General features: G+C 41.2%; 1 protein-coding gene across 1 annotated transcript; it reads right to left on the bottom strand.

Annotated features, from left to right (window-relative positions):
- Positions 1–1,097: 1,097 nt before the first annotated feature.
- Positions 1,098–15,855, bottom strand: LOC124291544 (band 7 protein AGAP004871-like). Its single transcript, XM_046728564.1, has 8 exons — positions 15,302–15,855; positions 14,697–14,803; positions 8,194–8,266; positions 6,964–7,046; positions 6,133–6,336; positions 4,624–4,679; positions 3,849–3,927; positions 1,098–3,263 (listed from the first exon to the last, which is right to left on the bottom strand). The coding sequence occupies exons 1-8, from the start codon at positions 15,483–15,485 to the stop codon at positions 3,075–3,077; spliced, it is 975 nt and encodes a 324-aa protein (XP_046584520.1). The 5' UTR covers positions 15,486–15,855; the 3' UTR covers positions 1,098–3,074.
- Positions 15,856–27,792: the final 11,937 nt, after the last annotated feature.

Genomic DNA, 27,792 nt, shown 5'->3' with positions numbered 1-27,792 from the left:
GGTTTTGTGTAACCTACTATATACGCTTCTGTGCAGTATATACCGTAATGAAGAGTTATGTCCCTTTGTTGTCCCATTGCGCATATGCTAACTGTCCCTCCTTTGAAGATGTCTTGTTTATTACAGGGCACAGCCAGAACGTAATCCTTAAGCTTAATATGTTCAATAATATTATCATTAATCATGTATTTTCAGTGTGTCGGTAAAATGTGAAGTTTCATAGCACTGTAAAATCACAAAGAAATAAAATAAATAATATTTGAGATATAATCATGAAGGCGTCGTTAAATGATTAACACACAGATTCAAGAGTACCCGCGAATGTTTAGTGTTTTACTGTAATACAGTTCAACCATGTTAAGTCGGACGCAATGCGATGACCAGATTGTATTGCCCAATACCTCTGTGTGTGTGATAAGAGGGGTCGTATCAAAGTGAAAGATTCGATTTTGATATTAATTCACACTATACTGTTCAATGCGAAATCTCACTAACAACACAGTTACTAATGCTGCGTGTAGACCAGTGGTTTCTTCATAGGCGATACTGCCAGTGTCCGTCAGAAGGTGGATATCCTGGATAACTTCGGCTGCGTATATGACTGACTGACGGCGGGGGACACCAGAAATGGGCTTCACACATTGTGCCCATGTGGGGATTCGAACCCGGGTCTTCGGCGTGACGAGCCAACGCTTTAACCACTAGGCTACCCCACCGCCCGGCTGCGTATATGAACTTAAATGATTTCCACATATATACTCAACCAAAAAAGTAAGGACCACCCCAATATTCAATATTTAAGTATTATGTGGATCATAATATGAGCTATTAAATACTTTAATATTGAAAATTGAGGTGGTCCTTAACTTCCTTTTTTGAGTATACATTTATGGCCGCTAGGGGGCTACATTTGTGTCATTGTGCTGCTTGTCGTGTTCAGTCACGGATTCAGATTCGCGAGTAGTAGTCGGGTCTCGTCATTATCACGAGAACCGGAGTGCTAGGTCACGCCTGATAGTCAAACATACCCCTCGAAAGAGGCGTCACAAAAGCTTCTGCTGCTCACGGCGTGCGTCAACGGAGATATGACCGAGAGATAACATAGATAAATAGTTTATTTCTGTCTCTCGCAATATACATGTACTTACAATACATAAAAATACGAACTACTGATAAGAGAGTGATGGTAATCTGGCTCATGAAGGCATATGTACAATTTAAATACGATTGTGAGTTAGTATAGTGAGCAATCATTCAGCAATATCACACTAGAAATCGGCGTCGCATATTGTACCCATTTGGGGAATCAAACCCGGGTCTCGGCGTGGCGAGCGAACGCTTTAACCACCAGGCTACCCCGACGCTCCTTCTAATTTGATGATGAGTAAATACTATGTACACACAATTAAATAGCTAAACAAAGCAAAAGCTAAACGGGTTTGTAAAGCATAAGAAAACATTGAAACCAGCTTTGAAGTAATGCCACATAAATAAAAACTACCCTTTGTTAATTTTGAACTGTTGATTTGTATAGAAAAAACAGTCCAGTGAGAAGAGAAGCATATTCCTGAACTTATATTGAAAGATCAGATTAATCGCACCTATCTACCGTCTGTACTACGCCCTATCATAAATCAGTGCGTTGTCCTTGACCTTTCTTTGGGTCAACTGAAGGCGCTCAAGTCTCGGAATCGTTTTCGAAGGTCTCTCACCGATGACAATCCAAGCTCTGAAACTGCAATACTCCCTGCTCTTTCCGTGACACCCTAGTCTGTCGTAAAGACCCTGAAGCAAATATATCCAAGAAAGCCCACGCAAGTCTAGAAAATGTGGTAAGTCTAGATTTCCTCAGCTTCTGGAAAGTCTCAGGGCTCCTTTTCAATATTTTTTTTTACTATGAACTTTTTCTCAGTAAAATATGTTCATTTCAGAGACTAGTTGTTAGTCTAGTGACATCCCTGTGACCTGGTTTCTGAAGCACGTTTCTTTAAAATCGGCCTTGTTTTTGTCACTATCCAGGCAACACAAAAGAGTTTCATTCACAAAGTAGCATCTTGCATGGCATCCAAGGAAATATGTTCGTGAATATTTACTTCGAGATAACAGTGTTTTTTAACCTGTTTCTAATGCAATCTTCTCCTCATGGGGATCGTAATTTCAACATTTCTGTACCTCGGGGCGTTATGCTTGTTTAGTGGAACACATAGATAGGGCATATATATGGTGAAAGTAACAATGCAAGCTTATCTTGATTTTGGGGCATTCATATAAGCAGCAAAACTAGAAATACAAACGAAACAAGGACCCCAAAACATTCCCACTTTTCATTGATTAATATCCCATGGTATGCAAGACAAAACGAAATAACAAACGAGTGGAAAAGGTTAACATCTGATTTATATATCCTTTCAACACAACTGTGCGTGTACTGAAAGTGACAAAGAGACATTATTGTTGTTAATTTCATCATCATCATCATCAGCAGCAGCAGCAGCAGCAGCAGCTGTATCAATCACCATCATCATGTTGAAGGCGAAACGTGACTCGAACAACAAAGCAAGTATAATGAACAGATACGTTTCTTTGATACATGTGAAGGTTATGTAGAATCGTAGAATAAATGAGTTTAGTTTTACTCCGCTTTTAGCAATATTCCAGCAATATCACGGCGGGTGACACCAGAAATGGGGCTCTCAATTGTACCCAGAATCGCAGAGACAGCGTGTAAGGCAGAAAGAATCTGTATAAATAATTATATGTCAGCTTATATAATATACAATGCAATGTACAAAACTGGCCTCAATACTGATTATATCACCCATAGGTTATGCGTTGTTGATACAACAGTAATCAATAAGCGTAAAAAGGTCAACTATTTACACAATAACCATGAAACCAGCCATCAGGATCCACAGCAAACAACCAATGCATATATACAAGTTCAACAGGTATAAAAATGATTAACCCCCCATCCACCCACCCATTAATTTCTCAGACGTGCGTATGTGACACACAAGAAATCATCTTCTATTATGCTTGTTTGCTGCAACCTAAAATGGCGCTGGCTTCCCTAACTACTTCTTCATAAACGCTTGCATAAGGTCAATGGGCAGCGGGAAAATGATGGTGGAATTCTTCTCTGCCGAGATGGAATTTAGGGTCTGCAGATAACGCAACTGGAGAGCCGCGGGAGATTCGGTGATGATATCAGCGGCTTCTTTCAGAGCCCGAGAAGCCTTTTGTTCACCTTCAGCGGCAATGACCTGAAACACGGAAGGTCAAGGTCTGTTACAAAGACGTTCGCTTCAGCGTATATATTTCTTTCAGTATACAATTTTCGTTAAGAATGTTTTCTTTTGGCATAAAGGTATAACGATATAATTGTTTGTTATCTTGCACCTAGACGAAATACTTATACAACATGTTATTTTTGGGATTACACTTTCGGCGTTGATACCATGTTGTCTATGAGTGAGTGAGTGAGTTTAGTTTTACGCCGTTTTTAACAATATTCTAGCAATATCAAGGTGGTGGACACAAGAAACGGGCTTCACACATTGTATAGATGTAGGTAATAGAATCGGTCTTCAACGTGTGGAGCGAACGCTTTAACCACTAGACTACCCCGACACCCCTTCAAGCTTTGAAAGTTGGCTATAATACGTATCTCTTCTTAAAATCGCACAGCCCTGGATTAAAATGTTTTCATTGGCACGTTCCTTAAATGATAGGATGAATAAATCTTCACCAACATTATTTGAACAAAGAAAATTCTTTGTTCTGACCCGATGCATAATCACAGGAGAATCTCACAGGAGGCGAGCATATGCGATGAAAGAGTTACCTACCTTTGCCCGTGCATCACGTGTTGCTTCCGCCTCGGCAGCCATTGCTCTCTGGAGTTGGAGTGGCAGTCGCACGTCCTTACTGGAAAATGGAAAGAAGCGGTAAATACGAGTTACGGAGCCATCTTGGAATTAATTAGCTTTCTTTTGGAATATCGTCTGACAAATTCAGAAATATTCGTACACACATGAAACTGTTATCTGTAAGCATTTCTTATCGAAGAACATGAAGGGACACCTGAAATGGGCTTTGTACCCATGTTGGGAATCGAACCCGGGTCTTCAGCGTGACGAGCGAACGCTTAAACCACTAGGATACATAACCGCCCCTTTAAAATTCAGTCACATGACAAAACCACAAAACATTCTCACTGGGTGGCTGTCACTATAATTTTGCAGATGACACGAAAAGAAAACGCGACTATTTCTGAGTTAAAGTCACTTGAGCATATTCCGCAAGACGTCGGCTTGAGGAACACGGGGCTGTCACATTATTTCATCATCATCATTGCGTTTCGTAAATTATACAACTTGGCCCCGTGAAGATCCGGCTAAAGATTGGTTTTCAGCAATCCCTGTTTGCTTGAAACAGGTTCGCACCGGGGTTGATGCATTTCATCGTATTCCAATGGTCTAGAATCAATTTTCATTATATAAATCACTGGTCTGACTCGATAGTTTACAGACCTCCGTCACACACCTGGGATTACAGTAACAAATCATTATAGATAGTAAGCAGCACACAGTGTTTGTGTGGTATCTACTGCATGCTACTTACACTTCGACTCTCTCCACCTTCACACCCCATGGGTCTGTTGCTTCATCGAGGGAAGACTGTGGAAAGAACAGATGATAACAACTGAGAATGTCACACATCATGCTTATATGAGGTGAGGTGAGGTGTAATTGGGTTTTACGTCGTGCCTGAGAATATTTCGCTCATATGACGACGTGCATGCGTGTGTATGTGTATGTGCGGCTGCTTGTACTAGCCCAGCCCAGACTGAAGTTGGTTTTATAGTGCTAGCCCACTGAGATACCATGCCGCAGTGAAGCATGAATACCCCACTCAGACACATTATACTGACTCCGAGCTGACCAGTCCTTGTTGTACCCCTTAATGCCGAGCGCCAGGCAGTGACCAACAAGTACCATATTTTAACGTCTTTTGGTATGACGCGGTCGGGGATCGAACCCGCGACCTTCCGCTCTCCGGGCTGACGCTCTAACCACTACACCACGGAGGCGGTCTTCATGCTTATATGAAGTTAAAAGAGTGAGTGAATGTAGTTTTACGCCGCTTTTAGCAATATTCCAGCAACATCAAATCGCTCGTTCCAAAAACCAATTTTACAGTTACGACTGTCGTAAGTCTACGTTAAACAACGGGTGTCGGGCCAGGACCTCACGTCATATCATTATTTGCAGGCGTGAGTTGGTCTTCAAACCGCTTTTAGCAATATTCCAGCAACATCAAGGCAGGGAACATCAGAAATGGGCTTCACGCATTGTAGTTATGTGGGAAATGGAACCCGGGTCTTCAGCAATACAAGCGAAGGCTTTAACCATTAGGCTACCCCACCGCCCCTGAAGTTAAAAGATGGTACATCTTGTTTCCCTGCCTGTCAACCGGCTTTAAGGGGATATAACAACGATTGGTCAGCTGGGAGCCAGGAAACTGTGTAGGCTAGCCCTATAAAACTGGCATTAGCCCGAACACGCACAATATAACTACAATTATATTATACGCAAGTTAAACGCCATTTGACTTCACCTCAAACAATATCCACAGGTAATGGTACAAAACATCTGAGTATTTACAAATCAGTGTGAGTGAGTTAACATTTAACGTTACATCGCGATATTTCAGCCATATCGCGACACAAACCAGTAAACTGTTTCCATATTTTTGATCATACACAGTAACTTATATTGTTACTGTTACCGAATTACTGATGTATACCTCAACCAACACAGGTCTAAGATTTTCCTCCTCAAAATGTTTACACGGCTTAAAAACAAAACATAATTTGGACATGTCATGAAACACAGTTTGGGCAAACAGACAGGTAGGCTAAAGAGTGAGTGAGGGAGTTGAGTTTTACCCCGCTTTTAGCAATATTTCAGCAATAGCACTGCGGGGGACACCAGGAATGAGCTTCACACATTGTAACCATGTGGGGAATCGAACCCTGGTTTTCGTGACGAGCGAACGCTTTAACCACTGGGCTACCCCACCGTCCCCGGGAGGCAGAAAGACAGACTGACAAACATTAAATCATCTTACCTGCATGGTGTGACTGATACCCTCTCTCTCAGACAAAATCTCGCTCAGACTTTTGGTCCCAAGGACGTTCCTGAGTGTTGTGGCTGCTAACAGCCTCGTGGATCGGCTCGAGTCTTCAACGTTGGTGATGGAGGCGGTGGCGTTGCTGATACGGTAGTAGACCACAGCGTCTACCGCTACTGTCACAGAGTCACGCGTCAATACCTGAAATAGAGTGAGAGAGGTTTAACAAAGTCCATACTGAGAGAGACGTTTAACATTGTGGCTTGTCCAGCGGATAGAAGTCACAAGGTCCAGCGGATAGAAGTTCTGCCCACAGAGAGGGAGTTGGTGGGTCGATCCCCGACCGCGTCATACCAAAAGACGTTAAAATATGGTACTTGTTGGTCCCTTCCTGGCGCTCGGCATTAATGGGTACAACAAGGACTGGTCGGTATAATGTGTCTGAGTGGGGTATTCATGTTTCACTGCGGCATGGTATCTCAGTGGGCTAGCACTATAAAACCAGCTTAAGTCTGGGCTAGTACAAGCAGCCGCACATACACATACACACGCATGCACGTCGTCATATGAGCGAAATATTCTCAAGCACGACGTTAAACCCAATTTCACCTCACCTTATACCAAATTACGTTGAAAGACTGCCCTTACTTCGATCGCAAGGACACCTCGTTTCTATCATCCGACTACAATTTGGTGGTCTATAAACATGACCGACAGTATGTAATGGTGTAAGTCTAGCACTCTTACCCCTAGTCTAGACGTGAGTACATGTATTTACATAGCGCCGTTAAAATGAAATATTGCTGACAATGCCTGCATGACACTCACCTCTTGGGGCGGCACATCAAAAGACACGGTTCTCAGGTCCACTTTGGTGAAAGCATCCATGCACGGGACGATGAAGAACATACCTGACCAAGAGAATATCATCATCATCATCATCATCATCATCATCATCATCATCATCATTATCAAGTTATACGATCTGTTTCAAGGTACATACACACTCGTCAATGTAAATTCATATTTTCAAGATCTCAGAACCATTTGCAAGTACGAGTTTTAATTTTTCTATTTTATACGAAAATAAACCACATTTCGTTTTGAAAATAGTAAACGTATATACATAGTTATTCAGACTATTGGGAATGGTTGTATCACCTTTTCTCATGACAAGCAAAGATTCAGCGAGGAAGCATACCCATGCCTTATGAACTCGGGCTTGAAATATAATGGGGCAATAAAAAGCTTGTACTACGTTATCATCATCCATATCCATCTTCTTCCTTTGACCCGTGAAGATCCGGGATAGAATAGGTCTTCAGCAACCCATGTGCTTGCCATAAAAGGCGACTATGCTTGTGGTAAGAGGCGACTAACGGGATCGGGTGGTCAGTTTCGCTGACTTGGTTGACACATGTCATCGGTTCCCAATTGCGCAGATCGATGCTCATGCTGTTGATCACTGGATTGTCTGGTCCAGACTCGATTATTTACAGACCGCCGCCATATTGCTGGGATATTGCGGAGTGCGGCGTAAAACTAAACTCACTCACTCACTCTTCTTCCTTTATGGAATATACTTTAACATCCAGAAAAAGCCTGCCATTTTGTCAGTTTCATCTGACTGACTGACTGAGTTTGGTTTTACGCCGCTTTTAGCAATATTCCAGCGACATCACGGCGGGGGACACCAGAAATGGGCTTCACACATTGTACCCATGTTGGGATTCGAACCCGGGTCTTCGGCGTGACGAGCCAACGCTTTAACCACTCTACCCCACCGCCCCAGTTTCATCTGAACTAAATGCCCTCTCATATAACAAGTAGAGTGATGACCATTTTGTTTGACTTTGTAGATTTCTTGGGAAGCACTGGGTTCGTTACCGGGTGATCACAACGCAGGTTGTAAGCCAATACGCTGCTTATTTCAAACAAGACGATTGGTAAGTATCTTGCTCATCACGCGAAGGACCCAGGGTGATCATATCGTCGAAGGCGAACAAATCAAATAAACATATTCAAGGGTTAGTTTGAAGATAATATAATTGTGCTTACCTGGTCCCTTGGCACCTCCGGGTACCAGTCGACCCAGTCGAAATATAACAGCCCTCTCGTATTCTTGCACCACCTGCAACAGAAGTTTGGTTTAACTAAGTCACTCATTGCAAGACCCTGTTTTGTTCTGAGAAGGTTACTCAAGAAGTCACCCGTTCCACAGTTACGACTGTCGTAAGTCTACGTTGAGTAACGGGAGTTACGATAACCGTCGGGCTAGGACCTTGCGCCATATCAGAATACATTATGTGTACGCACCAGCAACAGTAACGGGAGTTACGATAACCGTCGGGCTAGGACCTTGCGCCATATCAGAATACATTATGTGTACGCTCCAGTTGGTTTTTACGCGCTTTAGCAACTTTCCAGCAATATCATGGCGGGGGACACCAGAAATAGGCTTCGCACATTGTACCCAGTGGGGAATCGAACCCGGGTCTTTGGTGTGACGAACGAACACTTTAACTACTAGGCTACCCGACGCCCCTAATTATTTCAAGTGATTCCATGGCATTTGATTGACTAAGGAAGATAATTTGTTTGCGTTTGTGTTTTCACGATCACTAAAGGACAACTGATTCTTGATCGATAACAGTAAGGGAGGGGCTATTGCTTCATTATTGCGCTAAACATCGTCACAGGTATCGATTTATCGAATGTTGTCCGCAGTTACGTCTTAATAATTAAATGAGCGGTAAGAAATATATGCGCATATGGACTTAGAAACGCCTGTAAGTAAAATCCCCATATGGATGGATGCAGTGTACACACACCAGTTATTGTTTTAGTTCGCAGTTATCCATAAAAGCAAAAAAATATTGAAATTAATTCTTACGTATTTGTGTACAGTCCATAAAAGGTACTACGTGTATATGGAACATGCTGGGTTTTAGCTGGTTATGTTCGTCGAAATGCTTATAACGAACTATGCTTATAACGAACTAAATTTTGTGGTCCCTTTGACATCGTCATAACCATAGTATTTCTTTGATTCTGTGTCTAAATCTAAGTGTGCCGTTCTGTCGCACCACCATGACATACACCACACTGAAATACTGTCCCCCAATTATTTATGCTTGCTTGGGTGTGATGGAGAATATGTTGATTACAGGACGCCGTAAACAAGCAGCGATATTTTCGACTGTGCCGATCTAATTCATTCATTCATTCATTTGGGCGGTTGGGTAGCCTTGTGGTCAAAGCGTTCGCTCGTCAAGCCAAAGACCCGGGTTCAGTTCCCCACATGAGTACAATGTGTGAAGCCCATTTCTGGTGTCCCCTGTCGTGATATTGCTAAAACCGGCGTAAAACTCACTCACTCAAAGTGAATTCATTCATTCATTCGCACTCACAAACTCATTCACCACTCAGACGCACACATACTCTTATATTGTATATTATCTTGTATATTTTATCATATGATGAACGGTGTTACCGGACCGGTAAACATGCCAATAAGGCCACATATTAAGTATTCTATACATCGCAAGATCAATACATTATTGCCTGAATGTGCTCATCAGGTTTCCAATTATGGGTGTTTGTGTGTTTCAGCAGACAAACATGGCTGTCAATCATTGGCACTGTGACCCATGGAGCGGATCACTCAAACACTGTATTCATCCGCGGTTCATAATAATGTGCCTTCACTGAGCCACAAAAATATGATTATTGTACGCATGACTTTACATGATGAAAATATTATTACCGATGTATATTTCCGGATCGGAAAAATATATATGTGGATTAAAGTATGCATTATGCTTGCACAACACAACTTTAATACCCAATATATCATATTGACATTACGACAACGAAGTTGCGTAGTTTAATCCATAAAATGAAAATATAAGACCTAAAGTATACAATAGCATATTTTAAGACTTAGTACAGTAAGAACAAAATCAGTTAATTTGGTGAGATTGAATGCCACGTCCGACCTTGATCGTACACATTGGTTAGATACATATTTGCATTTTTCTTAAAGTTTACACTGATCATCCTTTTCTGTGATATATTAGTAACATGATATCATAAAACACATATTTAGTTCAATATGTTGACTTCCATTAAACGATGACCAGATACGAAGCTATTGTTCTCTATAGGTTACCACTACAGAAGTAACCGACATCAATCGTAGGTAGCCTGTCGTTGTGTACAGTCGCTGTGTGTTTGGGGCGAGCTGCTTCAGAACACGTGGACACTTCAGAAGAGTTCTGATTGATCAGTCCTCTAATTAACACCAATCAATCAGTTCCTGAACTGTCATGATATCCCTGGCAAATTTACTCATGAAGTAGATGGCGGCTAATGACCGTCACCACTCCACAAAACACACACAGATAAATAACAAGATCGTCTTCAATGTCCTCAATCAGTGGATTGTTCAATGGAACTGAAAATGTCTTTGTCGTTTTCCGGAGTATAACGTTTCTTTGATTTGCAAAAATAGATATCATGCTTACGTAAATTTACGTTGATTAAATACCATATTTTTAAGGAAAGACTATGTTGCTATGGAAACCTTATATCACGAAGGGTAGTAGTCACGTGACAGTACTGTTAAGGTACATTCCGATGGGTAGTAGTCACGTGGTGTCAAGGTTATAGTAACCTCATACCGCAATATGTACTATTTACGTGATATTGATCCCTTTATACACACAGATGTAATTATGCATATATATTTGCACGTATTCTATTTTCTCTATTTGCACGCAATAACATCGATATCAATGACCACTTTATTAGTTTTAATTGGTTTAATAAATGTTTGTTTGACTCTGGGCCTAGATTTTCGAAACTCTCTTAGCGCTAAGATAGTAGTAAGTTAATGTTAATGTATGGCAAACTGGCGCCAGAGTCCTGTGAATTATACAATGAAGCCTTGGTAATAAACTAGGAGCCTGTCGCCTTTAAAAAATGATGCATATACAGAAAAAAATATGTAAAACGTATTGGGCCACGAGAACACCAGAGTATCCCAGCTGAATCACGATGTGGGACCTTTCTCTTCAGACTGAACTTGGTCGCTACCCCGTAACCCCGCAACAGAATCGCATATGTAAACATTGCAATCTAGCTGCCACTGAAGATGGATGACATGTTTTAATTGTCTGTCCAGACTATTCTGATTTAAGGCATGCTGTTTTCTATAAAATCAGTCAGTTTGAACCCTTTCTATGCTATATGGACCCAATCGAAAGTTATTTTACCTGATGATAAATGACCTTTTCTCACTACATCTAACCGACTCATACTTCACTATGTACAAACGTTGACCCCTTTCCTGTTAGACCCGTGAAGATCCGGGTTAGAATGGGTCTTCAGCAACCCATACATGTCGTATGAGGAGACTAACGGGATCGGGTGATCAGGTTCGCTGACCTGGTTGACACATGCCACCGTATCCCAGTTGCGAAGATCGATGCTCATGCTGTTGATCACTTGATTATTTTATCTAAATCTGTGTCTGGTAATCATAAACTTATGAGGCTGGGCCTAGATTTTCGAACCTCTCTTAGAGCTAAGATAGTCGTAAGTTAATCTTAATGTATGCAGGGCTCCAGATAAGTTTTCAACATCAGGAGTACGTACTCCTTATTTGTTTAATATAGGAGTACTGGAAAACCTTAAGTGTACATGTAAAGTACTGAATGGAAATTAATGGAGTATCAGTAATTTGTGTTTCGTTTCATGTATGCACCAGAACATTGATTCTTGTGTAAACAGGTCAATGAACAATAAAACAATACTTTTTCCGATAAATACGTTTGTAAATGATTCTAAGACTGTACACCATTGCTGTGGTGCGTATTTGCTACGTTTTCTAAATTATTTCCTACCGTATCGTGCATATTTTATTATCCGTACATACGCCGATACGGCCCTTATCTGGAGCCCTGACTGTATGTCACTAACGACTATCTTAACGCTAAGAGAGCTTCGAAAATCTAGGCCCAGGACTTTCCATACGTTACATATCCCGTTTCCCATCCCACTGTAATTGCAAAGTGTGACACATTAATAAAACAACTTTCTTCTTCGTCTTTTCCTTCTTTTATATTTACTTAGGGACAATTGATATGGGATACCTAAACACTCCATCGCCATGCCTGTATCGGCAACTAAAGATCACATTATGACCCATGCTCTCACGTGACCGGCAGAGTTATTCTGCTTGTAATTGCCCGCAGGTTCATTCAGATCGACATTCATATAACTATTGATTAATTCTGTATACCAAACAAAGATATATTCACACTATACGCCTGTAAACGGAAATCAATATTTACTATCCCGTCGTCCATCATCAATAATCCACATTGGTTGCCAACCAGAGAAATCAATTGCATTTGTAACTTCAGTGGTCAGCACCCACCGGTGTAATGTACACGAACTACCCGTGAAGATCGGGTTAGCATTGATCTTAATGCACCCATGCTTGTCGAAGGGACTGTATCGGGATCAATTTCCGATTCGCTGACTCCTTGATGCATGTCATCGTATCCCTATTGCATGAGTGAGTTTAGTTTTACGCCGCACTCAGCAATATTCCAGCTATATGGCGTCGGTCTGCAAATAATCGAATCTGGACCAGACAATCTAGTGATCATCCGTATCCCTATTGAGCAGATTGGTGTTCATGATATCGGTACCTGGGCCTCGATTTTCGAAGCTCTCTTAGCGCTAAGATAGTCGTAAGTGCCATACATTAACATTAATTTACGACTATCTTAGGACTAAGAGAGCTTCGAAAATCTAGACCATGGATGGCGAGATTACATAATCTTCAGATGGAAGTCGTATAGATGGAGTATTGCTCAGTGAGGCGTTAAACAATAAACGTAAAAAAGGAATTGCAGTGAATGAATCCGGACGTCCTTCCATGATCATCCAAACAAGGTAGTTGTGCTCACGTAATTGCAGGTGACGCTGCTGATGCAGGTGATGCCCAGCTGCTTTCAATACAACCTTCACAAGGCCTCTACATCGCATGGTGGAACATACGATTTCAAACTGTTTCAAAAATATTTAAACCAAAAGGTAGGAGATCCTGAAAATATTTTGGCATAGTTTATACGGAATTTGTCTTTAAGAAATGTAACCAAAAATATCAACTTTTTTGGGCGAGTATAGTTCATATTAGTTTTCATAATTTGTTTGTTGTTATACTCCACACTCAGGAATCTTCCAGCTATGTGGCGGCGGTCTGTAAATAATCGAGTCTGAACCATGCAATCCAGTGATCAACAGCATAAGCATCGATCTACGCAATTGGGATTCGATGACAAACGCTCGTACATCAACCAAGTAAGCGAGCCTGACCACCCGATCTGGTTACTCGCCTTTTGCAAGATACGGGTTGATGAAGATCCATTCACACCCGAATCTTTACTGGTCTATTTCATATAAGCAATCATTATAGTGGTGTTTTTTGTATGTTGTGCTGACACATCTTGATGACAACAAGTGGCATGCTATACTGTTGTAGAGTTAACTCAATTTTCGCCCATCCCGACATTTGCGTTTTCTTAAATATTGTCCGGTTAAACAAATGTCCGGATACCTGAATCATTGTCAACTGTCCAGAGTAACCTCCCCGTTTAGAGTAACCTCCCTTCAATCACAACGGATGCAAAGGAAAAAAACACCTACACCTCATGCGAGGGCAATCTGATAACCTAAGTGACATGCCACATCATGAGGTAGTGGTGTTTATCCACGGGAACAAAGTCGCAACGGTCTGATATATAACACAACGATCCGATGAGCAAAGTTAAAGGTACCTACGATAATGCTACAACACTATCATATCTCTCAAACGTTTTTCTAAGAGGGGAGGTAGGGTAGCGTTCGCTCGTCACGCCGAAGACCCGGGTTTGATTCCCCACATTGATAGAATGTGTGAAGCCCATTTCAGGTGTCACCCACCGTGATATTGCTGGAATATTCCTAAAAGCGGCGAAAAACTGATATTATTTTTTTAGTACTTTACATTACATTATTGGTATATCAGTGTTTAGTAATTTCTACACACTGACTGACTGACTGAGTTTAGTTTTACGCCGCTTTGAGCAATTTTCCAGCAATATCACGGCGGGGGACACCAGAAATGGGCTTAACACATTGTGCCCATGTGGGGAATCGAACCCGGGCCTTCGGCGTGACGAGCCAACGCTTTAACCACTAGGCTACCCCACCGCCCCAATTTCTACACAGATCACTCGATGCACTCCTGTGTGAATGGTCCGTGATCACTTGATTGTGTGGTTTGTTTACAGACTGTGGAACTAGGCCCTGGGCTAATGGTGGCGCCTTGCACTACAATGACGTTAACGAGTGATCATACTTTCAGCATTATTCATGGTATATCATGGCGGGACCACACATTATATCCCACGTATGGATTCGAACCCGGATCTTCCGCGTGACGACGAACGCATTTACTATTTGACTACCCCACAATGATGTTGGCCTTGTACAGCCGCTATTCTCACCTTAATGGCTAGACACAGGCAGAAGGGAAAGGTGATGAGCATGACGAAGAGGGAGAGGCCATACAGGACATATCCACAGCAACCGATCCCAGTGTCCTCATTACTGTCTGAAACAAATAAGAATAATGTTTGGAAGCTGTTCTGATGTGCAGTTACAAATCAATCTCTCTCTCTCTCTCTCTCTGTGTTTACAAACGCTGGACAGTTTACTGTCCCTAATAGTCTACTGAATACGCTCAACAACACCCTAACCTCGATCCGCTGATCAACAACGTACACAAGGACAAGTGCATGACAAGTCGTACACGACCTGTATCCACACACCATTTCACCTATTCACTTAATTGGAACACGCATCTAGGTCAGCTAGTTAGATTCATGCCCATCACACACCGTGAACTGACACAAGCATATACGTCCCTAGATAGATGCCCCTAGAAACAGGGAGTCAATACAGGTTGATCTACTCTTAATGAACTCCATGAAAACAGCAGTCCAGGCCACAAAACGTTATAGCACAAAAACAACAGAACGACACCTCAATAGTACAAGGTGTATCACTCGTTTGGATGAAGCGAGAATACGTTCTACCACATAGTATTTACCTGCGTCAATCGAGAACGGCTCTACTTTAGCACTGCCGTGTCCACTCATATTGCTGGTGCTAGGATGAACGACTTGTGGAGTTTGAAGTGATGACTGAGGGTTGTTGTCTAAGTCCCGATAGTACTCGTCTATCGCCTGGTCCTTTCGCGTGTCGTCTGCCTCTCCGCCCTCGCCTTGATACATCACGCTACTCCCTTGAAAACTTCCGGTGTGAGACCTGGACTCTGTTGCTAGTCTCGTGCTCCGTCTCCATAACAAACAAACACTTCGATTAGGAATTCACGCAGTTGGTATTGGGTATTCACTATGGTCACTGTATAGATGTTTAGCGTTGACTTGTATGTTATTACCCAGTGGCTATTTATTTCATGTAACGGTTGGGGACAAGTTCTCATTTATGTCAGTCCAGGGCGATCGTTTTTCTATGTTATTTTGTAACAGGGGTGCACGCTCTTTTCTTCTTGCGTAATTTTCAGGCACCCTTACACAAGGTCACAAGGAGGGTGAGGTAGCAGGTGGTCCGATCCAATTTCGCAATCATTCTTACCCGCTTGTCCAGTTCTACAGCTGTATTCAAATGCCACCCGCTCTAGTTAGCACAGCTTTACCCCAGGACGCAAAGTCATGGTACTAAAACAACAACATTTACGGTTCAGTGAACAGATTATCTACTACCTGTTACCTACACATTATAATGGAATAGTCCAAATAAAAATACAGGAACAAACTGAAGCTATATTATTTATTTTGAAAGATGGATGAAAAGACATTAATTTGAACTGTTTGTTTTCATAAACATTTCTAGTCTAACGGGAGTCGGCATCATCATATTGAAAACATTAGCTTATTTATTAGAAATTGCGACACTGTTGTATCATATAAATCAAATAAAGACAAATGTGAACCTAAATATTATTCATATGGAATAAAGAAGTTATATGTTTTGCACACAATATTAAGATATATGACGAGTGCACTTTAAAATTACGATTTATTTAGAATAAATATTTAAAATATGACGCATCATGTCAATGTGGCCATGGATGTGAGAATGTTTTCATTACTTCCTTGAATGTCCATTGTATACTACTCAAAGACATAAACTGTTACAATCTTAAGAAAGTATTGTTTAAATTAGAACACTGATTGGTATTAATCGTATCTTACATGGCAATGCAGGTGTCTCATTTACTGCAAATCAGAATGTTTTCAAATATGTACATATCTATATCTCTCCAACAAAACGTTTTCTCAATTAACTTCTGTTGTACATATGCTATTATTGGGAGGGGGCTTTTCTATCAATAAACACAATCAAACCTCTCAGTGACAAATCTGTTTTTGTATTCGATAGTAATTGAGAGTAAAATCAATTTTGAGAAGAGATATCAATTATCATTTAATCACAACAAAGTTATATTTACCCACAATCAAACTTCTCAGTAACAAGCCTGTTTCAGGCTCACCCTGCTCTACTCACTAGACAGTGGACTGTTCCATTATACCCGTAGGTGTTACTCTAATTATCCTTCTAGTTCAGTGTCTGCCAATTGGGTGTCTGTCAAATGGGTGTCTGTCAAATGGGAGATAACCTTGGAAAGTAAACGAAAACAACAGTGAATGGTATTACACTCGCCTATTTCGGCTTATCTCATTAACAACGGGTTATAGCCTAATGTTTGTATAACATTTTTCACGTGGCACCTCATTAACAATAGACAGTTATTAAACAAACCGTAATTGTCTTATGTAATTAACCTTATTATCATGGGGTCACGTGACACATCCTTTAAAAACTCAGCCTGTCCAGTCAAATTCCTATTTATAAATTTACCTAAGGCCAGACCAGTTTCATTTCTTGTTTTACGGATTTTTATCCCCAGAAAACCTAAAGGCAGGAGGGAAAAAATAAAAATACAAATAAATAAATAGTAAAAGTATTTTACTTTTGGCAATTTATGAAGTGTGGCAATTTATGAAGTGTAAATGGGGCAAAACACAATCTAAAAACATTTCTTGTAAATTTACATGTTTGACCAATAAAACATTAGGATTATATTTTGAGCGGGGAAAATTAACTTGTATTGTTTTTCTTTTTCTTGAAAAATACGACAGGCGGATCCGTAAAACAAGAAATAAAATTGGTCTGGCCAAATGTGTTTTTACAAACGAATTGTAATAAACGACACATTGTTGTTTGGGCCTAACACGAGAAGACTTTGACCAGTGGTGTTTCCTGACTATTGATAATATTGAAAGAGGTTAGTGTAGAAATATTTTATTCAACGAATTGAACATGGATTGGTAAGCAAGCCGTAATGGCTTATTTGAATACCTTTCCATTACATTGATACATGAATACAATAAATATTAAATAATATACAGTATGATAGGAAAGCAAGCAACCTGCGTATTGAACATCATTAATCATTTATCAAACCTATGCGAATTTATTATAAAAGTATGGACAAGTTTTAGTATGAAATAATTTATAAGTTTATTTTGAAAGAGGTTCGTAATTTCATGTTATGAACCCCATAATAAATACCGGAACATCTTTCTGAAAAATCATTGAATTCGGTCTTTCAGTTTGAGATAAGATTTCTTATATACAAACGCTCTTAATTGTGTCAAACAATAACACAGGGCATTTTTATATATGATTAGGAAGTAGCACACTTTACGTGAATACCTATTATGGAAATAATATCTACATGAATATTGTCATGCATAATATTTGTCATTATTGAATATATACGTGAATTAGATGTGCGGGCATGCATAGTTATGCATGTCATCACGCCAGTGAGAGCACAACTGCGTTGCATATCATGAGTGAGTGAGTGAGTTTAGTTTTACGCCGCACTCAGCAATATTCCCGCTATAAGGCGGCGGTATGTAAATATTCAAGTCTGGACCAGACAATCCAGTGATCAACAACATGAGCATCGATCTGCGCAATTGGGAACCCATGACGTGTGTCAACCAAGTCCTCGAGCCTGACCACCCGATGCCGTTAGTCGCCTCTGTAGCATCAAAAACAACTATTAGAAACAGACACAGTGTGGGTGAGTTTAGTTTTACGCCGCTTTTAGCAATATTCCAGCAATATCACGGCGGGGGACACCAGAAATGGGCTTCAAACTTGTACTCATGTGGCGAATCGGACCCAGGTCTTCGGCGTTAACCGCTCGCCCCCTATACAGAAAATGGGAAATATTATAATGCAAATAGTACCGTGTGTGAAAACAACTGATTTTTTTAATTTGCTTATACAAAGACCTACAATCATTAATATAATTTCACTTTAATGATTAGACAGATCTGAAATAGCATTTAAAAGTGAGTGAGTTTAGTTTTACGCCGCACTCAGCAATATTACAGCTATATGGCGGCGGTCTGTAAATAATCGAGTCTGGACCAGACAACCCAGTGATCAACAACATGAGCATCGATCTGCGCAATTGGGAACCGATGACGTGTGTCAACCAAGTCAGCGAGCCTGACCACCCGATCCCGTTAGTCGCCTCTTACGACAAGCATGGGTTACTGAAGATCAATTCCAACCCGGATCTTCACGGGTGTTGCATATCATGAATGTGATGACAGAGAATATAAAAATATCTGGTTCAACGGCAAACATATATATATGATTTAGGTGACAACCTTTGAAGTATATTTGAGAATTGATCTAAGTAGTGGTATGAGTGGTTCCTGAATGACTATTATTCACTGTTGTTCACTGTTTAGTTCAGTTATAATAACCAATGAAAGATCGCACTTGCTATTATGTATACAAACCTAATATTTGAGTGAGTAAGGTTTTACGCCGCTTTGAACAATATCCCAGCAAAATCGCAACGGGGGACAGCTGAAATGGGCTTCACACAGCCTAGTAATTGAAACGCTTGTATCCCCAAAACATGTTATATAGGTTTATTGTATGATTATTTATCCGTGGTACATTAAACCTGTAAACACTGGAACTTCTCTTCTTTGGCTGATCACTACTCACGAATTTTCTCCTTTTATTTCAAGGTCAAGATAGCATCTTCTCTTGTTTTCCAATAAGTAATTTAGTAATAATACACTCGACTTCACTTAAAATAGACATGAACAGATTGCGTGCGAATTTGTCATTAATGCCAATTTTGCATACTGAGTGGTCGAAAGTCACGAACAACACCCTTACACAAAACAAAAACAACAACAGCAGCAGCAGCAACGACACTTTATTAAGTTGTGTTAAACACGTGATCACAACAGGTACGCACACGGTACCGGTGTACAACCCCTGGTCGTTCAGGCCTAAGAGGGCGGCGGGGTAGCCTAATGGTTAAAGCGTTGGCTCGTCACGCCGAAGGCCCGGGTTCGAATCCCCACATGGGCACAATGTGTGAAGCCCATTTCTGATATCCCCCGCCGTGATGTTGCTGGAATATTGCTAAAAGCGGCGTAAAACCAAACTCAGTCAGTCAGTCAGTCAGACCTAAGAGGCTACAATTGTATGAAAATACAATTTCCAAGATATTAATGGAAATGCGTACAAGCCAGTAAATGTAACATTGCCGTAATAACTACCGAAAGCAAAAATATCAGTTGACTCGGGCCTTGCAGCGGAGGTATGCTGTTTTGTTCGGCATGGGGTTCTCCACAACGTCTATCAGGTCACGGTGGAACATGAGAGTGTTTGGGGAGGTTGGTCATGCGGAACACCGGTCGGTATCCACCAGCGGTCTGACTCGGACCGATCGCTTGTCACATGGCCGTTTGAGCTACATATTACTGAGTTGTCAATACGGGATATATAGAGATTATTAACCGAATGTGTTTCCGTATCATTAATATCATATATTAGGAATAGAAAATTGTATTATGCCAACCTTTGGCGAGCATAAAACATATTTTTTATTCCTAGTTATATATATATGATATTAAGGATACGGAAACGCACGAGGTTAATAATGTCTTTATCATATAATGTCATTCTTAAAATTACTCTAAAGAAGAAGCACATGGTATTCTATATATGAAGAGAATCGAGCATTCGCGTAAGAATACTTAGCGGTACACCAAGGTGATGGTCGTCCATGACGGCGGTATATGGTTGTGACTAGTCGCTAACGTAGTGCCAACGTAACTCATGCCTAAAATACGATCTTTCTGTCTAAAAAGAACAACAAAATCAGGCAGGGTTTTCTTGGTAGTGTATCTATTTTCATTTCATCACCTCATCAGTATCAGTTTCTGATACCTGACGGAATTGATTCGTCGTCTTCTTTGTTGTGACCGATAGATCGAATTCCTTGGTTGGTATCTTTCTTAGACGATAGCCTGTTACTCGTGCCTCATAATCCGTACTTTCAATTTGAACGAAGTTCTCCTTTCCATGTTTTCCAAAGTCAATTACTGCTGCAGTATTCTTACGGAATCACCAATTTTGACAGCCAGAACCCCTCTGTCATCAATTCTTACAGAATCACCAATTTTGATAATGGGGCCGGCCATGTTTGTTTACAAACTCGTCCACTCAATGTAAACTCGCGACGACGTCATCAATAACATGTTAAACGTTTTACTACTAGACGTATTTGTACATATTTATTATTTTTCTTATAGCGTTAGAAAAGCACAGTGGGGCTGAGGTATTGGATATCTTAAGGGGTGGGTAACAAATGTAATACCACACCCGTTCAGACAATCGCTTTCGGTTGGCAAGATACCCCAGGATGTTCACTCATTTTGTGTGGGCGGTGGAGTAGCCTAGTGGTTAAAGCGTTTGCTCGTCACACCGAAGACCCGGGTTCGATTCCCCATGTGGTACCATTTCTGGTGTCCTCCGCCGTGATATTGCTGGAATATTGCTAAGAGCGGCGTAAAACTAAACTCACACACACACACGTTTTTTCGTATCTGACGAGAACCCATATAGGAGACGTGTTTAACATTCTTAACAGCATCTGAGTGCAGAGGACCGTTGCTGAGGATGCTAATGAAGAAAGTAAATGTTTCTGGAAAAGAATAATTCGAGATGGAGTGGGTAGTTAGAAGTGCTAGTCCGTACATTGGAGAATTAGTGCCGGATGGTTGTGTTTCTACTTCTTATTCAGATGTAAAAGTGAATATACAGGTCAGAATAGTCTTTAGCAATTGGGACCAATGCTTGTAAGAGGCGATTAAACGGGAACGGGTGGTCAGGCACAGATTGATGCTCAAGATGTCAATCACTGGATTGCCATGTGTAGACTCGGATATTTACAGACCACGCCATACAACTGTAATATTGCTGAGTGTTGCCTTAAACAACAAACAGACATACCATTTAGATGCCCTGGATAATGCAATTTACTGAGAGTAAAATGCCCAGTCAGTGACTGTTTATCTATACCTAAGTTGAACCTCCACTACTATATTTCTTGATGACATAATAAACGATGTAGCAGTACCTATCAGATCCTAGACATGTGGTCTGGGGGTATGTCAGTCCAAGAAGAAGAACAAATGGAAATGAAACAATTTCTCAGCCTACCTACATGTATCTACTTTATAAAGCGCACGATTCAGTCGAGAAATATTTTATGGCACAGAGTAAATGAAATTTGGGTTAGAGTTGAAAGTGTGGAAAACGTTTCATTCTACATGTATTTATCAGACACTATCGTGTTGTGTACAAGTTAGTAGTTTGCAACAGACTGGTTTTCGGTCATGCATGGTGTTAAGCAAGGATGCCTCTTCATTCCCGTATTATTTAACCTATTTGTAAAAATGGTTTTATTCGTAAGGCTTTAAATATTGGAGTAAGATATTAACCTATTTGTGAAAATTTTATGAAAAAGGTAAAAAAAAAAATTTAGCCCTGAGACTTTCTTCATTTCGCTGAGGAAATCTACAGGCATTTTCTAGAGTGGATTGTTTGAGGGTCTGTAAGATAATAGGGAAGTGGACTACACGTTCATGGTCTAGTTCCTTTGGTGGAAACTGATGGATCTCTAAATCCTGCATGACTACTTTAGTTGTGAGAGTTTGGTTTTACGCCGCCTTTACCAATATCCCAGCAATATCACGGTGGGGGACACCAGAAATGGGCTTCCCAAATGTGGGGAATCGAACCCGGGTCTTCGGCGTGACGAGCGAACGCTTTCCCACTGGGCTACCCCATCGCCATGTTGTGCGTGTGAATAATAATATGCAGATTAATGGGGATAATTCTTTACTATTCAGGCGGTGTACCTTGATCGTGTTAAGTATTTGCTTGTGGTAATATTTTGCAAAAATATACATGTATGTAATAAATATTCATCTCGAAACATTAATGTAGCATTTATACTACAGTATCGCATAAAGGGCTGTTGGGCAGTTAGCAATCAGACAACAGGTGTTTTACTTGCAAACATTAAGGTAATGTATTGACTGCCCTACAGTGTTTTTGTGATGTTAATTGAATCTTGAGAGCTTCTATTAGCGATAGGAACAAGTGACATGTGGTATCATATTTGGACAATAATCGTTTTAAGAGTACTGTTCTGCAACAGCTGTCAGAAGTATACTATCAATGTATTTCTGAAATCTAATACTTAGTGTTCTGTACTGATGAACAGTTCGATCAAATTTACCTGAGCCATATCGACAACACTTTTCACACTTGACGTGTTAACATGCTGACATTATTATTGTTGTTTCTATCCAAAACAACAACACCGGTGACCGACTCGGTGGTGTAGTGGTTAGAGCGTCCGCCCGGAGAGCGGCAGGTCGCGAGTTCGATCCCCGGCCGCGTCAAACCAAAGGACGTTAAACTATGGTACTTGTTGGTTTGCCTGGCGCTAGGCATCAATCCGCCTGGAGGCTTGAGGAATGTGTATGAGTCGGGTAGTTGTATGCATTAACTAGCTAGCACTGTAAATACAGTTTAAAAACACACAGACACAAGCATGCACGTCGTCATATGAGCGAAATATTCTCATGTCTGAGTGGGGTATTCATACTTAACTGCATGCATTAACTAGCTAGCACATACAAACACAGACACAAGCATGCACGTCGTCGAACTGTTCAACCCCATTCCAGCTCACCCACCTCACAACACCGGAACCAACAACTGATGCGACAACCAATACACATGTTCACAATCAAACGTATTTCTTCTCAATGGTGTATGTTAATGACATTTTCATGTTGATCTAGATCAGGACTTATGCTCGAGAATGGCTGTCTGTTTGGGCGTCCGTGTGTCTGTGTGGAAATAGGACAGACTACCAAGATCTATGATGAAACTGATGGTGTCACTTGACACGGACAAAATACTTCCTCGTGGAGATAGGAATATTATTAGGTTATTTACAGTATTCTTTTAACCACAAACGTGTTAATAATCCTAAAGACAGATGAAGATTATTTAGATTTAAGGAAGACCTTATAAGATTCCTGCAGCGATTATAATCCATGAGCAAAAAACTATTGATTATAAAACAACCCGAAGCAAGGATGAAAAATTATTATTTAATGCCCAATAATTTTGTTATACTCTGAAGTAAAGTGTAAAGTTGTACCTTTCTTAAATCCGACCATTCACCAATGTCGATAACTCTCAAACTACCAGATTTACGCTGGAAAGGATTTTTAAAATCTAATAATTCTCAGTTAAAGGGCATGGGTTACATCAAAACGATCACAAACGTCATTATGGAAAGAAATTAACCATACAATAAATGGTTTTAACTGGTGAGGATGAATTCATAATTAGCGATCAGATGTATTGGGAAATATTAGTAGTACCTAAAAATTGGAGACTGATATCTCCAACATCGATATTAATCCGATCCAAAATAATGAACTGGACATGAGTATTATTAATGAAGATCAAAAGGGTTTCAATCAAGACTTGTCTCTAACGTGACTGAATATACATCACTGATATATCGCCGTTGTTACTTATCGACTTCGAAAATTTGATACTGGTGAATGGGAATTATAGATAAGATATTCACCTTTCTTTCCACCTGAGGTCATTTATTCGTAAATGAATAAGAACATATTACAATGGAACTAAATCTTGTGTCTTCATAACAGTTTTGATCGCTACTTCTTTAGTGTATCCAGAGGCTGTGGCGAGGGCGACTCTTTATCCCCTTACTCGTTCATACAATGTACCGAAATATAAGTACATGCGATTAGATATGAAAGAATATAGGTATAAATAGTCACAATATTGCGTTATGGTCCAGTAGATTAAGCGGTTTATCTGTGTTTGTGGACAAAGGCGGCTATAGTCCGTTCTAGCTAGAAGCTCCGGGTTAGAATTTCCATGCTTTTTGGAAAAGACGACTAGCGGGACCGGGTGGTAATGCTTGCTAATATGGTTGATACGTCATCGTATCCCACTTGTGTAGATCGATGCTTATGATGCCAGACTCGATTATAATTAGTTACAAACCGCTGTCATCTACCTGGAATATTGCTGAGTGCAGCGTTAAACAACAAACAACAACATCATCAATTAATATGCGTGATCCGCACATCTAAGATGTTTTCGAGATAAGTGGCTACAATTCACAAATAATTAGGAGTTTTACAAATCACACGAGTGACCATACCTACATTACGGAATACCTGGTCGTTAGAAACCGGTTTGTTCTGGGTATAAGTTCTGGTTTACGAACAGAAGAAATAACTCTCGGGGGATACAGTAACGTTGGGTGCCCATTGACATCCACACCATCGACAACATCCTTGCCGGAACAGTTTATTCTCCCTAGTACAAAGGAGTGCATATACATATATATGTAACAAGATGGCAGATGGTAAATCCTATAATCATATGACCATTTACTTTTTTACTGCTTTCATTATTTCATGCATAAAAATTAGTACAAAAATTCAGTTTCTTTTGCAGAGACAACATTTACCATTGTACACATGATAATAAGTTAATGGTTAGCGAGTTAACAGCATCATGAATAGTAATGAATTGAAAATAACGTTTCTGGCCAGTTTCTGTTGATTACTGGTCGTGCCATAAGGCAAGAATTGTTGTATTGTAAGAGACTAAACAAACAAACAAGCAAACATATAAAGGGCCACAGACGGCAAACTAGTCTGTCGTACAGACCCTGAAGCAAATATATCCAAGAAAGCCCACACAAGTCTAGAAAATGTGGCAAGTATCTGAAAATGAAGAAAGTCTCAGGGCTCCTTTTCATTACATATTTGTTTTATTTTATTATGAACTTTTTTCAGTAAAATATGTTCATTTCAGAGACTAGTTGTTAGTCTAACGGTAAACATGATGGCTGGTACTCTATTTCAGACGTGGGCCCACGTCACCTGGTCCTTGTCAGCTTTACAGATTAAAGATAGAATGAACGGAATTGCATAGAATAGATAGAATGACGATAACGTGGTAACATGAGACTACGAAATAAGTAACGTGATTTAGACAACGAGAAAAGAAACTGGCGGAAAATGTCCACTAAACGTGTTGTCTCCGTCACACACGTGTTGGTCTGTAAGACCATTGATGTCGGAGAAGGATATGTGTATGAAATAAGCCGGTAGTCATGTGTATTTTTTGTTTTGTTATTTCAGGCTTGCATGACTTGGTGCAATTGCAATATGGACTTTAGTGACAAATGTCTTGTTCATGAGATCACTACGTCCCACTGCGCTTGATCTCACACAATAGCTGAGGCCTGGCTATGGCCCCTGACTAAATACAGGTGCGGTGGTACATAGGACTGGCTGTTATTTTGAGGGAGGTAAATATTACCACTTGCTTGACGACAACATTAGAATCTATGTCGAAACGTCGCCTATAAAGAATAAGGAAGTAGTATATCCATAAAAATAGTCCTCATTCTTCTTGAGGTGAACAGGATGAATTATGATCATGCACCCGTGCTTGCGTGCATTAATCTTGACATCTGCCGGTTTCAAAGCGCTAGGTCACCCTGACTTTGGAGAGAACCACTCTCGAGCGACCCTGTCCTTGGAGACAACCACGCTCAGGCGACCCTGTCCTTGGAGAGAACCACTCTAATGTGACAAGCAACCCTGTCCTTGGAGAGAACCACTCTCAAGTGAACCCTTCTAATGTGACCCTGTCCTTGAGAGAACCACTCTAGTGTGACCCCCTGTCCTCCTTGGAGAGAACCACTCTTAGTGTGACCCTGTCCTTGGAGAGAACCACTCTAGTGTGACCCTGTCCTTGGAGAGACCCTGTCCTTTGGAAAGAACTACTCCTAGTGTGACCCTGTCCTTGAGAGAACCACTCTAGACCCTGTCCTTGACCCTCTAGTGTGACCCTGTCCTTGGAGAGAACCACTCTGTGACCCTGTCCTTGAGACCCTGTCCTTGGAGAGAACCACTCTAGTGTGACCCTCCTGAGTGTGACCCTGTCCTTGGAGAGAACCACTCTAGTGTGGAGAGAACCACTCTGTGACCCTGTCCTTGGAGAGAACCCTGTCCTTGGAGAGAACTCTAGTGTGACCCTGTCCTTGGAAAGAACCACTCTAGTGTGTGTGACCCTGTCCTTGGTAGAGAACCTTGGAAAGAACCACTCTAGTGTGACCCTGTCCTTGGAGAACCACTCTAGTGTGACCCTGTCCTTGGAGAGAACCACTCTAGTGTGACCCTGTCCTTGGAGAGAACCACTCTAGTGTGACCCTGTCCACTCTAGTGTGACCCTGTCCTTGGAGAGAACCACTCTAGTGTGACCCTGTCCTTGGAGAGAACCACTCTAGTGTGACCCTGTCCTTGGAGAGAACCGCTCTCGAGCGACCCTGTCCTTGGAGAGAACCACTCTAGTGTGACCCTGTCCTTGGAGAGAACCACTCTAGTGTGACCCTGTCCTTGGAGAGAACCACTCTAGTGTGACCCTGTCCTTGGAGAGAACCACTCTGCTCGAGCAACCCTGTCCTTGGAGAGTGTCCCTGAGAACCACCTAGTGTGACCCCTTGGAGAAGAACCCTGTGACCTGGAGAGAACCACAACCCTGTCCTTGAGAGAACCACTCTAGTGTGACCCTGTCCTTGGAGAGAACCCTAGTGTGACCCTCTGGAGACCCTGGGAGAGTGACCCCTTGGGGAGAACCACTCTAGTGTGACCCTGTCCCTTGGAGAGAACCACTCTAGTGACTAGTGTGACCCTGTCCTTGAGAGAACCACTCTCCCGAGTGACCCCTGTCCTTGGAGAGAACCACTCTAGTGTGACCCTGTCCTTGAGAGAGAGAACCACTCTAGCTAATGTGACCCTGTCCTTGTGAGAGAATTCTAGCGTGACCCTGTCCTTGGAGAGAACCACTCTAGTGGAGAGATCCACTCTAATGTGACCCTGTCCTTGGAGAGAACCACTCTAGTGTGACCCTGTCCTTGGAGAGAACTATTCTAGCGTGACCCTGTCCTTGGAGAGAACCACTCTAGTGTGACCTGAACCAAGGACTGACGCACTTTAGAATAAAAACAGTCCCACCAGAATAAAATCAGTCCCTTGTGAT

This window comes from Haliotis rubra, unplaced genomic scaffold (genome assembly GCF_003918875.1).
Source record: "Haliotis rubra isolate DU_JTF1 unplaced genomic scaffold, ASM391887v1 Scf113, whole genome shotgun sequence".
Lineage (NCBI taxonomy): Eukaryota > Metazoa > Mollusca > Gastropoda > Lepetellida > Haliotidae > Haliotis > Haliotis rubra.
Note: the sequence above shows the minus strand (reverse complement) of the source record. Positions and strands in the feature narration are given on the sequence as shown.

Bases quoted from the DNA above. Each gene is read 5' to 3' on its own strand.
- LOC124291544 (XM_046728564.1), bottom strand. From the start codon at position 15,485: ATGTATCAAGGCGAGGGCGGAGAGGCAGACGACACGCGAAAGGACCAG. The intron at 4,680-6,132 runs GTAAGATGATTT...TTCTTTCCACAG, and splicing joins GTATCAGTCACACCATGCAG to TCTTCCCTCGATGAAGCAAC. The intron at 3,928-4,623 runs GTAAGTAGCATG...TCCATTTTCCAG, and splicing joins AAGGTGGAGAGAGTCGAAGT to TAAGGACGTGCGACTGCCAC.